This window comes from Dicentrarchus labrax, unplaced genomic scaffold, assembly GCF_905237075.1.
Source record: "Dicentrarchus labrax unplaced genomic scaffold, dlabrax2021, whole genome shotgun sequence".
In the NCBI taxonomy this organism is placed as follows: Eukaryota; Metazoa; Chordata; class Actinopteri; family Moronidae; genus Dicentrarchus; species Dicentrarchus labrax.
This window is the reverse complement of record NW_026136721.1, coordinates 34634524-34652212: the sequence shown is the minus strand read 5'-3', so window position 1 is coordinate 34652212 and position 17689 is coordinate 34634524. Positions and strand designations below refer to the sequence as shown.

The 17689-nt window shown below is 41.5% G+C and overlaps 1 protein-coding gene across 2 annotated transcripts in view; it reads right to left on the bottom strand.

Moving 5' to 3' along the window:
* The window catches only part of LOC127354098 (neuronal PAS domain-containing protein 3), a 286712-nt gene extending 284322 nt beyond the window's left edge, over positions 1–2390 (bottom strand). For both annotated transcript variants that reach the window (XM_051383751.1, XM_051383752.1), the window contains exon 1: positions 698–2390. In XM_051383751.1, coding sequence (XP_051239711.1) covers positions 698–885 — 188 coding nt within the window. In that variant the 5' untranslated portion in view covers positions 886–2390. The remainder of the gene's footprint in view (positions 1–697) is intronic.
* Between the last annotated feature and the right edge of the window lie 15299 nt (positions 2391–17689).

Sequence of the window (17689 nt, the reverse complement as noted above, 5' to 3'; positions counted from 1 at the left end):
TGGATTTCACTCCTCTATTTCCACTAAATCGCTGTTTCTCCTGTCGCTTCATCCCTCTTTACACCTCTTTTCACAAACACTTTGAAACAGGAAAAATAATCCCAAAACAAACTGCGGATATTGAATTTAATCCTCTTGTGAGGCATCAAAGTCACCAGATTCTCCTTTTTCCCTTTCAGGTTTAACAGAATAATTGTGGGAGAAAAAAAAGCAAATGACTGAGGGAAAGGCCACATTTTTGTAACATTCATCCCAACGCAGACCCCCGCCAATAAGGATAAAAAACCCTCTTCATCCACACATGGCACAGAAGGATGTACCTGCAGACGAGGGTTATGGATGATCTCTAAAACTTTGATTTAAAATACCAACTGATAGCTGGAAAGCTTCATGATATCTAAAAAAAAAAAGATCTTTAAAAAATATCAAACCAAAGAATGTCCACTGAGTTAAAGATGCCCAACATGTCCCCTGAAAAAGCTCCTATAATAGATTTTTGTGAGATTTTAGGGGGATAAAACACAAATATCACAGCCAAATCTATTATAGGAACAAACTGGAGACAGAATTCTCACTTTTAAGCACAAACACACTTCAGGAATATTAAAAAGTATCTTCCAGAAATGCGCACTTTTCTACATTTTACATCAAACTCTCCACGACGCTACAGGTCGTTCTTCTGCAGCTCCCGACGTACCTTTGCTGGTAGCCGGTGAGTCCCTGCACGCCCTGCGGGGTCCCGTTCGTGGCTCCGGGGACCGGCACCCGACCCAGCGGGGGTCCGGTCACCATCCCGCCGCCTCCACCGCCTCCGCCTCCAGCCCCGGGTCCACCGCCTGCCGAAGCCGTCACCTGGACGCTGAAATCCGGGAAGATCCTGATCATGGTCCCCGGCCGTCTCCGATGCGCTCCCGCGTCTACTTTAACAACCTCCTCCTTCCTCCCAACGCGGACCGGTCACCGATCTCTGGGAGCACTGGGAGCACTGGGGGGTGATTTAGCAACAGAAGGCAAACAACAAGCTTCTTGTGTTGGTTGTTTTTAGTCTTATTTTCTTCTCCAACCTTCGGATATAACTCTCAAGCAAATCCGGATCATGGTCCCGGTGCGCAAAACAAACAGTCACCAATCAATGGATCAATAGATGAACGGGATTAGTGAGTGTATACTGCACGAGCAGAAACGATCAGAAATCTTTTGCTTTATTATTTATTCTTCTTTTTCTTCCTCTCGGCTCTATCCTTCAGAGATAACCTCCGTGCACCCCCGTGCAGCTCCGGATCATGGTCCCGGTGTCTCCGGTGCGCGCGGTTTCCCCCCTTCTTTTTTCAGTCAATGTGATCAATAGATGAGCGGATCTGAGAGGTGATTATTTCACCGATTAAAAGACAGACGAGCAGCCGTGACTGTGGCGCTGTCTCCCGGTGCGGGAGCTCCGGACTCACACGGGCACCGCCGCCGGCTCTCCATCCGAGAAAGGCATCCGGTCCCCGGCTATATCCTCCTGCCTGGTGCCTGCCGGTGGGTCGGTGGGTGTCTGTGGGAACGGCGGACCTGAAGGAGAGCAGTCAGTCAGTCGGTCGGTCAGTCAGTGAGTGAGCGCGCGGCTCTCAGCAGCACGAGCTCGGCAATGACATTGGTGTGGTACAGCGGCGGCGGCAAAGTGTGTGTCGGTATGTCGGCGAGCGGCTGCGTGTGTGCGCGCGCGCGTGTGTGTGTTGTCCTCTGCGCTCGAGAGAGAGAGAGAGTGAGAGCGAGAGAGAGAGAGCGAGAGAGAGAGAGATATTGACTGATAGCGCTGTTTGTTCAGCGGGAGGACATTTCCTCTGCCTTTATTGTGCTGAATAACGCACTGTGGCTTTAAACTGGACTTTTATTTTAAGGCAGCGCCGATAATAAAGAGCCCGTTTTATAGAAAATGGCTCCTTTTTAAATCTCAGTCTGTTTCGCCTCATAAAAAGTAGAAAAAGGGAGCCAAAAATGTGAAACGAATACACCAAAACTTTGAGCAGTGCGCACAGACGAAGTTTAAAACTCAGAAAACCTTCAAAGTAGAAACCAAAGTCCTCACAGCTTCACAGTCTCTGGAACCGGTTTCTAAAAAGAAGAGCCATAACGGACGGTCTGTCCCGCTTTCTCTGCGCGTAATGGACACATTCCCAAAAACCAAAGAGTCGTTTTTAAGCTCATGAGAAGTGTGTGTGTGATTTATTCCAACCTCAGGAGGTCAAATATTCCCGGTGCATCTGTTACTCTGGGAATGGAGGTGATGTGATGGTGGAGGAGAGGAGGAGAGGAGGAGAGCTGCTGTCACAGTTTGTGTTTGAGTGAGGTGTGTTTTCTCCCTCTCTCATCTGATCTCCGAACAGCTGAAGCCGCTCTGCTCTCCGCTCACTGGAGCTCCGTGTGTGATCAGACTCCTGAATAAAGTCATATCCACACACACACACACTCCCTCTCTCACACTGTCTCCTCCCCTTTCTCTCTCTCTCTCTCTCTCTCTCTCTCTCTCTCTCTCTCTCTCTCCCCCATTGTCTCGCCACTCACTTTCCACTGTTTGGTTGTCTATGTTGCATATTTTGCTGAGCTCAATGGAACCAAAAATAACAATTCAGTCACCATCTTGTCGCATTTTATGAGCAGAAGCGTGCAGTTTTCCTGAAAGATAAATGACTCCAAAGACAACCCCTGGAAAACCTGGAAGGTTATTGAACAACAGTGTAGCACTGTTGGAAACATTTCCAAAATCCTCATCGTCTCTTCTATCCTGCCTTTAAACTGAACAATACAGTCATGACCTTGCAACCAGCAGCTGACAAAACCTCAAGGTCCACTCACATGTTTTTCACCATGTGGCTAAAATCACATTTATCACTTATCAAATTAAAATAACTTTATTTATCCGTTAGGAACTTCATTTGTGCAAAGGCATAAGTGCAACACATAGCCACAGCAGGGTGCCGACTACAGGGGGGCCAGGGGGACCTTAGCTCCTCTGAACAAGTCATGAGCTCCCCTGAAAACCAGATTTGTGAAATGTTTTCTAAAATATTGAGAATATGCAATTTTTTACCATGCTTTCCTATTTTTCTGTCTTTATCATCATGGATTGATGACAATAATGGATGTATGACTCATGCATGAGGGTGATTCATCCCTAATTTACTCATAAAGATTCTCTCCATCACCATCGTAGTGTGGTGGCGCAATATCCTAACTTCATGCACTTTCACTCAAAAAACATTCTTAGTGACGCTCAGTCTGCCCACCGAAACGCCATTATTCCCTAAAGTAAGTGACAATTAGCTTACTTAGCATTAAGAAACAGCTAACCTCGTACACCAGCCAGCACCTCTAACGCGCACTGATTAACACGCTGTGTCTTGTTTATTTAATCTGCACACAAACTGGTTAAAAACTGAACCCGGTCACACTTACTAGTCGTCATATACTGCAGCTTGGTCAGTGGCCCTCCTCTTCAAAATCTGACACTGACGGAATCCCTCTAGCATAATTTGTGGACACGCCTACCATCAAAGTCAGGTGACGTAATATAAAGGCAGAGAAAGTCCACAAATGGAGGTGGAAGGGTGGATGGACAGCTCAAACAAACACAGGACTTTAACCCAGGAGACTGCTGTTTGTGTCCACATTTTGTCCTTCCTTTAAGCCGGGTCATGGCACAATGGGGGCTCGTCCGGAATCATGTGACGTACTTCACGTAAGTTAAGTTTTTTTCATTTACTTCAGTTACATCAGGTACATAACATGACGTACAATATGTTTCTCATCCTAGCCAAGTATTTTTGGAGCCAACCCTAACCAAACTGCGACCACGTTTGTGTGAAAACAGCAACCACGCAAGTTTTATTTTGAAAGTTTAACTGGATTTTGAATATTTATTCTCACTACCTTGACCGCGGATCCCTGTTATATTTTGAAGCTGAAGGCAGTAATTCACAAGTTGGGGGTGAGAACGTGTTGGAAAAACATTTCGTTGTTTATGGGGAAGTTATGTCCTGGAACTATTTCTTGACAAACAACATTGTATAAATCCGCTCATAGTGACATTACCCATTTTGCTGCCGCGTTAAGCCTTGGGTCTGGCATAATTTGGTAAAAATATGTTTAGAAAAAAAAAGTTCTAGTTCTAAAATGAAATGACAGAAACATGAAAAAAATCCTCCACTCAGTCACTGTGAGCTATTAGCATTATGCAAAGTGGGCCTATAAGAACCCTGTTAGCCTATAGCAAAGTAAGTGTAGCTTGTTCCTTCAGTTGAAGTTGACTTATGTTTTGCTCCTCCTTCAGAGCTTGGCCGCTGAGACACGTTTGCAGAACTAAAACTCTAATTTGCATCCTGACATTTTCAGCATGGGGAATCGAACCACCAACTCTGGTGGTTTTACTGCTCTCCTCCTCCTTATTGAGCCGCCCAGGACACATTTTCAATATTTCATCCTCCTCTGGACCCACCGAAACCCCTGCTGGACCCCTGCTGGGACTCCGAGCCTCACTTTGAGAGTCCCTAATAACCTACAGTTCTCGTCTGTCCTCCGAAACAAAGCATTGCACTAATAAAACGTCCCAATTGAGCTGATTAAATACCAATAAAAACACACAGCTCGCCACTCTGCCAGCCTGCAGTCTAAATTGGATCGCAGCTCTAACCAGCAGCTCCTAATGAAAACCACCGCTGCAACCCAGCCTCGCTCGCCTGCAGTACAGTTTACCTCGCTCTCCCGCTCTCTCTGTAATGAAATCAAATGAATTGGACTGGAGGTTTCAGGGGAGACATGCTGGACCCCCTTATAGAATTAGGACTGAACAGTGTGTGTGTGTGTACTTGTACATCCATCTTTGTGTGTGTATTTAATGTGATGTGCGTCCCTGTATTTTCTAAGTATGACCACTGACTCATGAGTTCATGTGCACGATATGCATTTGATATAACATGCATTTGCCCCTGCAACGTGCGTGTGTGGTTGGTTTTTTTATGTGGGTGGGCTAGTGTACGTGTGTGTGTGTATGTGTGTGTGTGTGTGTGTGTGAGTGAGTGTGTGTGTTTACATTACAGGCTGTACTGACTGTATTAGTGAGCTGTGACCAGGTAAAGTACAGCAGACAGAATCAGGACAGTCAACCTGCTGTTATCCCTCAGGACAACACACACACACACACACACACACACACACACACACACACACACACACACACACACACACACACAGCTCCAATAGCAAAACAACAAACACTCTGCCTCCATCAGAAACCCTTTCTCACAGAATCTTTGAGGCTGAAATTTGTCCATAGCACCACATATTAAAATCTTATTTAGTTAGTATTTGATTTAGACAATTCCTGACCCTAACTAAAATTCCCATTTTAAACTGAAGCTGATTAAATATTTGAGATTGTTTGTTGCTTTTGTGTAGTGAAGAAGAATTGTAACTGGTGTCTCTGAGCCTCTCCTGAACCAAAACATAACTGACAACCTTGCACTTACCATCGTCTCAAATTAACCATCAGCCTCGGCTCAGATTTATGCTTTTATAGGTAAAAATAGTTCAGAAGTTCCTTTCTGACCTTGGACACACACATTCTCACTCTAAATACTCTAAATGCTCTTGGCCCTAATATGATGCTGTAGGTACCCCTCTAGCGTCATTTTTGGATGCTCAGGACTCCGCAGTCAAGTTAGCAACAATAAATATGCAATGTCTGTATACACTTTCAAAATAAAGCTTGTGCAGTTAACATTTTGAAACGGTCGCAGTTTGGTTACTTGATTAGTTTCGGAAAAGACCGTAACTTGTGTTTTGTACCTGTAACTTTATCACATAAATAAAATGTAACTTGCATTATTCTGCTATTTTTTTTTTTTATCACATTAAGACCTTAATTCACAGTTTAAGATAAGAAAATAGTTGCAAAATGGGCTGTCATGGTTGCCCTGTAATGTTAACTCATCCTTGGGGGAAAATGTGTCTGTCAAAGTGTGTCCAATAAAGAAGTAGTTGTTTCTGCCACTGACAGGCTCAGGTTGTTATTGTCAGTGTCTGACAGCATTATGGAAAGGATCCCTACAGAGATAGACCTTTAGTTTAACACAAACAGCCGTAATATCACTATCACTCTCTACCAGACTCCATTAATAAAAATGGTCATTTTATCCATTTTCACATCCTAACTTCTTTCGAACTGGAGGTAAACAGAATAAGCTCACCAAAACCGTCTTTGTTGGTATTTTCAACAATAACCAACTCTGGTTTGCTCAAAATAAATCTTTAATTCACCAGCGTAGCACTAATTAACATGCAATAACATGCACGCATGGCCAGACAGGCTCTGTAAACTAAGCACAGAGAGGCTGCGATAGCAACACAGGCAAACTCTCTGCTCAGGACACCATGAGTACATTAGATATTTATATGGCCAATTGTTGTTTGCTGCTATACTAATGTATTACATCTCATACCTATTATGTATTATGTATATGTATAAGTTACACATGTTGTGTTTACTTTGTCAGTAATCACATTAATCTCAAAAATTCTCAACACTACAGGTGAGTTCTATAGATTGAATGTTGCTACCCAAATTCACACATACACACTCTTTCAGGTTCAGTATTGTCATCCACACACACAGCTACCATCAGCTGTCATCAGTTTTTCGGACTTGCTGTAAAACACAACAAAAGTCAATAATTCCCCGTCATGTCTCTCTAAATCCATTTTGGAGGCAGCCTGTCATCTCCGCAGACACGCATGCCTTTCTATTAAGCCGACCATCAGTCCGTTAAAGATCACATGTCTCTGTTTCCTCATTTGAGTTTTATTTTCTCAAGACAGCCGATGACAGAGAAATCATCATTTTTACTTTCAGAAGATCAGATTTTAGACAAAACTAACACACTGAGTTTTTTAACGAGCGATGACTGACGAGCAAAAAGCGTGTTTGCAAAAAGATGACAAGTGTGACCAATTTTTATTTTCACATTTCAAAGAGTGACAAACACACTTTCCTCAGGTTTACACTTAAGTCCTAAAACCAATGGCTGCCAATCAACAACTTTCATGTTGAAGAATACCTGATTAAAGAACTAAACTAAATAACAAAATTGATCATCATTGCTTTCCAGAAAGACCCATATTATTTTTATATAAGGTTAGGTTAGTTTAGGCACAAAACAGTGCGAACAAAATCACCACTTTTTGATTTGATGAACGATAGAAACACTGACAGCCAATCAAAATCTATCCATGTTTGTATGTTTCAGGTAGTCTTCATGTTTGTTTCCAGCTCCAGGCCTGCCACAATTAAATAAACAATTCAAACAACCACTAAGAAATCTGCACGACCAATCACCACAACTTCTCAGCAAACTACACCTTTTATTGTGCTTAACATTGACATTTTTGCCTGTTAAATGACTTAACTGATGAACATACAATATATCAGGGATATATCAGGCAGCAAGTGAACATTTTGTCCTGAGTTGATGTATTAGAAGCAAGAAGAATTGGCAGCGTGAGGATCTGAGCGACTTTGACAAGGGCCACATTGTGATAGCAAGACGACTGGGTCAGAACATCCCCAAACCTGCAGCTCTTGTGGGGTGTTCTCGGTGAGCAGAGGTCAGTACCTATCGAAAGTGGTCCAAGGAAGGAAGAGAACCAAAGAGAGGGTCATGGGCTGCCAAGGCTCATTGATGCACGTGGGGAGCAAATGCTGGCCCGTGTGGTCCGATCCAACAGACGAGCTACTGTAGCTCAAACTGCTGAAACAGTTAATGCTGGTTCTGATTGAAAGGTGTCAGTTTGTTGCGTATGGGGCTTTTTAACACATTACATTAATCAATGTTACCTTTCCTTATAACAACAGAATTTTCTGTCTCCACGGCTGTAAAACATTTTCTATTTTCTCAATTTTCCCTTTGTAATGTAATTTAACCAGATCCTTATAATTTTGTGAAATATGAATTCTCAAAACAACTAGTGAGCCATTACGCCACGTAATTGGAACCTAGCACCATAGATCAAAATCTGTTCTTCTCAATGGTCCTCCTCTCACAATAGTGCATTTTTAAAAGTTTGGCTCTAATCCAGATGATTTAGAAAAAAGTATTTAAATCAAGAACGAGGGCATCTAGTGAAAATGTCTTGGTCTGCAGACAAAAAAAGTGCATCATCTGCATACAATGTTATTTTTGTTTCTGTTCCATTTGGTTTTAAACCTGTTATGCATGTATTATTTCTAATTCTAATATCAAGAATCTCAAGGCAAGATAAATATCCATTATTTACTAATTTGCTAGTTGGTTGGTTCATACATGACCTTCACCCATTTTATGAGTGCTTTCCCAAAATTAAGAAACTGAAGAATAAAATCCCATCTTTTTGTATCAAACACCTTTTTGAAAGTCAGCAATAAATAAAAGCCGGGATAGTCCATAGTATCAAGATATTATATGCTGGTACCAATAAAGCGCCCTATTATGGAACCTGTCATTTAAAAAGGATACTGCACATTCTTACTGTTTTCTTATGTTAAGCAATCAGCAGATTGCCTTCAACATGTGATGCCTTGCACCACAATGGAAAATAAAGAGAAGAGTCTCTTAGAGGCTGACATCCTCTCAGTGGTGTGTTTGTGTGTTCTGGGTGATCAGAAAGAAGACATGTTGTGATGGTTTTTTGATATTCTTTTTGAAATGCTGCACACTGTCACAGCATTAGTCTACAGAAACATTTGACAGCAACATTGTTAGGTGTCTCCTCAGTGACTTTAGCATCATATCATCAAGTCAATGTCAGACAGTGAGACAGACAGGTGGTCACCCATCCAGCCAACCAACCAACCAACCAACCAACCAGAGAGACAGACAGGCAGGGAACGAGACAGACAACCAATGACAGCCGCCCACCCTGCCAGCTGAAAGTGACAGCTAAATCTCTCTCCCCTGTAATCTAACTAATAATGCTACCCTCTTAATATTTTCCCTCTCCCTGCGTTGATGGATGGGGTCAGGCTGCGATTCCCCCGGCTGAGGTCAAAGGTCAAACGGGAGACTCGGCTCTCTGCTCTGCCACTGTAATGGGAGCTGAAATATTAGTCCTAAACGCCTGCGGACGCTCTGACGCCTCAGCACAGATGATGAATTAACTGCTATGAGGAATTACAGATGGAGCATTTTGAAGACAAAGTTTCCACACGCACACACACACACACACACACACACACACACACACACACACACACACACACACACTTTCCTCGTCTACACACCTCCATATGCAAATGATTAATAATAGACATCACTGACATCAACTTTATGTCTTCTTTTTTGTCCTTTCCCTCACACACACACTTCCCTACGTATGCTAATGATTGATTGTGGTCTCCGGTTGACGCTGGCATCATCATTGCCTTTATTTATTCGGCCGTTCGCAGCAGCTCTTGGCCTCTCGCCGCCTCATATCAAATTGTTTTTTAAATGCATTTTGACGACTGATGTGAAAATGCAATCAGGCTCAAACTCTGGAATCCATATTAAAACCACAATCATAAACCTGTACAAATGTGCACACAGTCACTATCATCACATAATGCTCTAATGGAGACTCAGCTGTCAGATGGTCACTCGTGAAACTTTTTATTGATTTTTAAAGTATCAATAATGTTTCAAATGCAAAGTCAAAGTCAAATGCAATAACTTCTACTTCCAAGTGGGAAAAATACATAAGAATAAATCTGACAGGATTTTTATTGTTCTTATTGTGGTGCATTGTTTATATTTTTATATTGGTTGAGGTGATAATGAGTGGGACAGAACTAGGACTGGGTATCCTTAAAAAATCCTCGATACTGATGCCTTGACTTCGATACTCGTTCCTGAACGCTCCTTTTTTTCGATACCAATTTTATAAAATTCACATTATAACATTATACATTACGGTACAATTACTCACTTCAAAGGATGAAGCAGTTCAAAGACCTGGATCCAACAAACAAATTTCATTTTAAAATCATACATCGTGTCACATAAATGAGTCTTACCTGCTCACATGTGGTGAGTCTGTTGCTGTTCCAAAGAAATCCATGAATCCATTCAGGCTGAAATCAAATCAAACTGTCCGACAACAGGCCTTGAAGCTCAGTCTGCCTCCACGCAGTCTGAGCTCCACAGAAATAACCTTCAAAATGACACTTTCCACAGTGTCAGCTGGGCCGATGTCAAAACAGAGAAAATGTTCTTTTCAGAATTATCTGAAGACAAAAAAATATATAAATATCAGATTAAAGTTGGTGATTTTGGCGCTGCTGACAAATCTTTCTGACAATAAACTGAAGAAAAGTAAATCAGTTTTAAAGAAAGAAACAAGGGGGACTCCTTTTGTACATTGATCACTTTCCTGTCTTCTTGTTTCACTCTACAGGTGAAAATGATTCAAGTCTTGATCAGGTGGAGTGTGGGCGGTGTCAGCTGCAGAGGGAAACTACACAGATAGATATGATCAGAGACAGTATGATCAACCTTTACCTGCAAATCACAGTTCAGGGGAAAGATCACATTATGTTTCACGTAATTGGGTTAAAATACATCTGCAAGTCAAATTTATATCATTATTCAATTTCTTTTATTAATTTATTTATATTTATATAATCAACCAAGTGTAAGATCACGCAAAGTATGTTTTTAACTATGTACCCTGACAATGGCAATTACTCAGTGGTTGTTACTACTCAATGTTGTTGTAGCAGGATGCTGCAGATTTGGAAAAGTGGTGAATTTCTGCAGAACAACAGCCTTTGTTTGTGTCTTTTTCATCCTCTTGATGTGATTTTTCCAACAACAATGCTCGAGAGTGCTCCGGCTTTTTGGCAGCCGACTATCATCATCTCTTGGATGTGCGAGTGTCCTTGAATGCAACACTAAAGAGAGTTTTAGAATTCTCTTTTTGCAGCTGCATCGACACAAGACCTTAAAGTGAAGGTGACTTCTTTTGTAATCAAATATTTATTGATATAAAATTATATGGAGCAGACAACACAGAGAGCTGGAGCAGGAGGTAATGCTGCATTCAAGTCCTAATTATGACAGGGGAACTATTTGACTTCATGCTTAATAACCCAGTCGGTCAATCAAGGTAATTAAACCCAAATTTATGGTTTTAAATTGACAGTGCACAGTATTTCTAGTATTGTTTTTTTGGCTTTTATTTGATAGGACAGCTGAAGACAGACAGGAAAGGGGGGCAGAGAGAGAGAAGGGAGGACACGCAGCAAAGGGCTGCAGGTCGACTTCGAACGCTGGGCCGCTGCAGCAAGGACTCCAGTGCACAGTATTTTTAACCCTCATACGACCAGCTCTGTAAGTTTTTCAAAGTCAATCCAAATGAAACACACATAAAAGTTAATAAAAAAGGTGACTGCAGATATAAATGAGGATTATTTAACTGCAGCAGGTTTCAGTGATATTAGAGAGAATAGTTAACTCATTGCACTCCAGTAAACTTGAATTGGCCCGATTCAGTCAAGGTAGGGTCAAGCAGGCCAGCACACAGCCTAACAACTGAGGGTTGAATGGTCTGCAGGAGCGTAAGGTATATGCAGCAAAATTACATGTAAAAATCACAAGAATTTTAACTGTTTGACTACTCTGGGTCAGAAGTTTAGGTTTGTCCTGGTTCTGAAGACAAGGAGGATCCTGGTGCTGTGTCTAAGCCTGACAGACTGCAGGAAAACTAAACTCTGCCCTGTGTGGACGAGAACTCCCTGAACCGCTAACCTGCAGCAGGAGTGAAGTTTCTGTTCATCTGCAGTGTGTCGAATCGTCGATGGATCACTCTGATTGTAGAGAACAAACCCTTGATGACTCTGGTGCATTATATACACCCCCTAATGTAGGATGAGCTTATAAGCGAATCTGTTTTCAATCTATCCTTCCATTTTCTCCTCTCGTCCCCAGACTAAAGTACATTATGGCGCAGCTGATGATGAAGGGATGGTTCTGCTCATCAGGGAGAAGAGGAGAGGAAAATGAAGGAGGGATTGCGGAGGCTTTGTGCAGCCCTACAAGAAGATCATTACAGTGCCGAGAGAGGCTTGAGAAGGTGCTTTACTCTGCGTGTGTGTTTGAACACACAAATCCCATTTTCATTCAACAGTGCTGCAAATGGTTTAAAACACATCCCCATCCTGCGGCATTCTAATAACACAAATACTTTTAAATCTAACTCTGATTCAGAGTGTTGCGGTGTGCGGTGATTGCATCCTGTGCTGAAGTGTCACATCTCTGAGTGCTGCAGGTTTCCTCACCTGTCTGAGTACAAGAGGAGCCGACTGTCTGTGGTTCGGTTACTGATGAACATCTTAGAACGTCTGCAGAACTTTGAATATTTTGAGTTTTGACCATAAGTAAGGGAAGTAAGGGAGAACAAACACAAAAGGCCTTATCTAGAGCCAGTGTTTAGTTTGTCTGTTTTCTGTGCTACTGTAGAAACATGGTGGTTCAACATGGCAGACTTCATAAAAGACGACCTGCTCCTTGTAGATAAATGCCCTTTTGCTCTCACACAAGATTTCCTTGCTGTCATTATCGGGGGCTGTCTACCTGATATCAGCTGTTCTCATCAGCTGGTCACATCTATCCAACAGCACACTGACACACCTGCATCATTAGCCTATCATCTTGCAGCTGTCTTTTTAAATGTGATACTCTCTCTCACCTGACCTCCACCTCCCCATCACCACCCAGTCTTCACAGATTCACCACCACCACCAGCAGTGGGGGGATTTATCGTGCTGCTGCTCAGCGCAGACGCCCCTCCATCACATAGTATCTGTTATAATAAACGATTGTCTTCATTCACTTGTCCCTCCTGATGTGCAAAATAGCCTCTAAAACACGTTTTAACACTCTGTAAACATTTATTCTTATTTGCTAATGCCTACTAATGAAATGTGACAAACAACTACCACTCATGAAATATTTATTAACAAATTAATTGTAAAATTAATCTGAACCTTTGCATCAAAGCAGCAACACACTCATTTAAAGCAGACAGGTCACAAATGAGGTAATGGAACTACAAAGTGCAAACAAGGTAAAGAGAATATTCTGATGTTCAGGTGATTAAACACAAATGAAAACATACCTATGAATATTATATTCCCTGTCTGCCAATAAATCCTCCCAAATGTTACACACCGGACATTTAAATGTGAATTTCAATTTTTTTCTTTTTATGATTCTTGACTTTTTCAGTGCTCATTGTCTTTTCTAAACTTATTTACTGATTTATTTATGCACCACAACACCAAGGCTAATTCCTTTTAAGTGAAAACCTACTTGGCAGTAAATCTAATTTCTGATTAGATTCAAAAATCTAGATGTGACATCACTTTGTCTACATTTCCCTACAGGAAGGGAAAACATAACATTTTTTCTTCCTGTTTTGTATGTCAAAGGTTTATTAAATATCCACTCAATGAACAATATCAGATATCGTCAAGGTCGCTGATTTGAATTTCTGGAAAATCTTGATTATCAAAGTGAATATAAGTAATGACTCTACTAACCCTGCTGGTTCTACTGGGCAGCTCCCAGCATGAAGGTTTTCCTAATATCTAGAAAGCAGATTCATTAACACACAAATTAATTGAATGCACAGTTTGTAATGTCACAGAGGAGTCCAATGATATCCAGTATGTCCTCAATTATGTCACGAGGGCGGCCGTTTGTTGCAGTTGGTGTAAACTGGAGGACGACCCCCCACCTGCCCGCTGAGCAGAGAGGAGCAGATTCATTCAAGCTGAGGACAGTGAAACTTTTGACATTTAAAGCCTTTAACTAATCAGTCCGTCTGCGTTTTATCCCTTTTTCTCTGACTTCACAGTGAGAGAGGAGATAATTTGAGCGCTCTGTCTGTTTGATGTACGGTAATCACATGTGATCTTTTCAACAGGGAGCCGACCGTCTCGTTAATTTGACCGTCAGTGCGCGGCCGGACCCCCACCCCCACCCTCCCCCCAATCAGGCCGCTGCCTGAAGAGTAATTGCGGAGCCACCATGCTTCGATGCGCTCGACCTTTACGACCTTAAAAGCCATTTCCATTTTTCTGACCACAAAAAAAGAACATATCTTGTTAATTGCAAAAAGGCAAATATTCTCCCTCCACTGCTCTCCCCCTCTCCTTCCTTCCTATTTGATTTCCCTTTGAAGGCAAAACGCTGAAAAGCATTTCCATTTTCATTCATCAGCGCTTATCAGTCATCTGAAGGCCCCTTCAGCCACAATCAACATCACAGCTCCAACCGAGAGGGACGCAACAATGAGAAACTATCAACAATCGCAAGAAGCAATTTGCTTTAATGTGGAGTGTGTTTTGTTGCAGCTAACTGCTATTTTTTTAATCCTCTGACAGCTCTCCTCTGATACTCTCTGAAAGACAGAAGGAAGTGTCACAATGCAGCGTTATGACAGAGTTAAATACACAGAGCAGAGCACCGGCTGGCAAGAGGAAGACACACAGGAACAAATACTACCAGAGGACTGTTGAGCCAGACTTTTAAGGAGCAATGTGTAATTCCAGCCACATGCTCCAGAAAACAAGAGGCAACATTTCACCTCTTTTTAACGATACGATGACCCGCAATAAATCTTGCAATGTCCTCAAAAATGGAGTCAACTTTCCAAACTTCCTCTTGTGATGCTGCTAGAGTTTTTGTTGCACTTTGCCTTTCTGTGTCTGAGCTTGGCTTTATTCTGTGAGGCTCCCTTTGGTGACACTTGTGCCCCATAAGTTGTAGGCAGTAGGGGAAGGACACCTGGTTGTCCAAAAGTTTGGTTCTATTGCCTTTGCAACAGCTGCGCACATTTTTGTTTTATCCAGCTTTTTTTGCTCCTGGCTAATGTTCGATTTTGGACAAAATGGGGCTGAACAACTAGAAATCAGTGACGGTTGTGCCCACATTTTTACAGAGACCTGCTCCACCGACTTCCCGTATCAAGTAGTCGAAGAGGCAGACTGTATTACAAGCAGACAGAGGATGATACTAGCACTTTTAAGACTGAAGACACTCAGTTTGTCTTCCTATTATAAATTAATTTTGAGAGAAGATACTTCAACAACAATAATTTTAAGCCCATAAGAACATTTTCCACAAACTGCAGCGACGTAAAGATTTGTTCTGATGTGAAAAGAGGCTTTTCATCAGCAAACCAACAGCATCAGTCCAGGTTCAGCTCTAAAGGATGTTATCAAGGACGGTCTCTGCAATCAGGGACAAATTGATTTGCAGTGTGTATTAGAGAGCTGCACACTCTGCATTCAGCAGAGGTAAAAACCACATCACGGCTATTCCTCCTCCTCATCATCTCGCCATCTTCTCTGTGTCACCAGCAGCATTTTCCTGTTTCACACACTGACCTCCTCCTGATGAAGTAAACATTATTTAACATTCGGTAATATCCACCAAAGTGTGTGTTTATCATTGAAACCAATCACTTTCTTCAGCTTTCAATTGTACTTCATCTCCTCAGCAGTTCAAACTTTCTGTCTGTTCGTGCAGCCTGAAGGTATGTGGCTGAGCAGGAAAACAGAGGTCTGATTAAGGGCAAAAATCTGAATCTTTGTAAGATCAAAAAAAATTTTAATGATACATTTATGATGATTGGGGGCCTGACACATGTCTGATGTTTGAGAAAACCTCTGAATGCCAGCGCTGATTTTAGTTTATTGTGTACAAGATTGAGGGATTGTGTCCAAAACTTGAAATTAACTCTCGCCAACCTGCCAAATAACCATTTAATGTGGCAGGTAACGTCATCAACTTAATAATGACTTTTGAGAAGTTTTTGCTCCATCCGTGTTTAGTGCTGCTGAATGCATTTTGGGTGCAGCATAGTCATATGAACATTCACACCAAAAACAGGCCTGTTTAGACAAGCAAAGAGCTGCGTTGGCGTAGTAGTAGATTCATGAGTATGAAGTCATTTTTCGACACAAAAAATTATTAATTAATAAAAGGTGACAATAATTAAATTTGCCTCATTGATTATAGTTATTATATTATAGTTATTTTAGTGAAAATAATGTAAAAAGAAATAAAAATGATGGACCCCCTGTATGTGCTACTGCTTCCTATTCATTGCTGGTGTTTGTTATTTACTTGACATTAACGTGCTCGGGTCTGGTTTGGTCACATCAGGTGTTGTGGTGCTTCAAGTTCTTGTTAATGACAGTTGTGTGAAATTAAAAAAAAATGATGGACCTAGTGTCTATGCTGGGCTACTTCCTTTTAGTGCTGAGGTTTGTTATTTACATTCATTGTGTGGGGTTCGACTCGGGTTTGGACATAAAGAACAGAATGCCTGTCAGGTTTAGGTCAGGCTCAGTTAATACACTCTCTGGCTCAGGTCGGGTTCATGACAGAAATAAGCTGCCTGAGCCGCACTCGAGTGTGGACAACCTGTCAAACCGTGTGTGTAGAGATTTGTGACATCTAGTGGTGAAATTGCAGATTGTAACCAGCTGAATACCACTTGCCTTCCTAGTAGGAGAAACTACAGTGGCCGCAAAAAACACGTTCTGGGCTACTGTAGAAACATGGCGGACTCTGTAGAAGAGAACCCCCTCCCTCTGTAGGTAAAAACTGCTCATCCTAAGGTAATGTAAATGCAACAATTCTTATTTTCAGGTGCTGATACACTAATGAAAACATACCTATGAATATTATATTTCATTCCTCCGATAGATCCTCCTAATCTCATAATTATTAATCAGCTACCAGCAATATAAATGGCTGACCAAATGTAGAGCAGACACCAACTTTTTCCAAGTATAGGAAATAATGAACGTTCTTCAGAGATTCAGAATGGCATTTTAATGGTAAAAATGAAAAAACAAACACATCTGAAGGCACAGCTTTAACCAGCGAATTCAGCTGTTTCATGATTTACAAAGGCTTCTGCTGAATAATGGCTCTGCTAATAAACCTTCTTTCATTCTGTTTTGGAGTCACATACTGTCAGTCCTTTCAGGCTCTTGAAAGTGTTCCTTTTTTTAATTGTTTTATTTGTCCTCTTTCCTATTGAGCTCACCATGAGAAACATGAAATTCTGTGACATTGTATTTCTTGGCAGTTTAATGAATGTCTAGTCAATTTCTTTAGTAAAAGAAGCCAGAAGACGTGTTCTGCTGGTCAGGATTTCCTCTACGGCAGCTAAAAGTCAGGTGACCAAACTCCTGAAGGTTAGACTTTTGGGGCTGATTAACTCTAACCAACCCAATGGAGACAGACCGGTAGAACATTAAAAGGATAATTCACCCCAAAATCAAAATAGTTTTTCCTTACCTGTAGTGCAATTTATCAAGCTAGATAAGTTTGGTGTGAGTTCCTGAGTTTTGGAGATATTGCCTGTAGAAATGTCTGCCTCCTCTCCAATATAATGGAATGGAATATAATGGAATAGCACAACAGGTAAGAGGAAAAATATGTATTTTTTGATTATGGAGTGAACCGTCTCTTCAAGGCTTCCAGAGTATATGTGTAGAAGCAAGGACTGTTTTAGGTTTTTCTATCATACCCTTTGTCTTCTTGGAGCATACATCTCAAAAAATATAGTTAAAATCATACTGGTACAATGAATAAAATACAGTACAAAACAATTGTCAGAA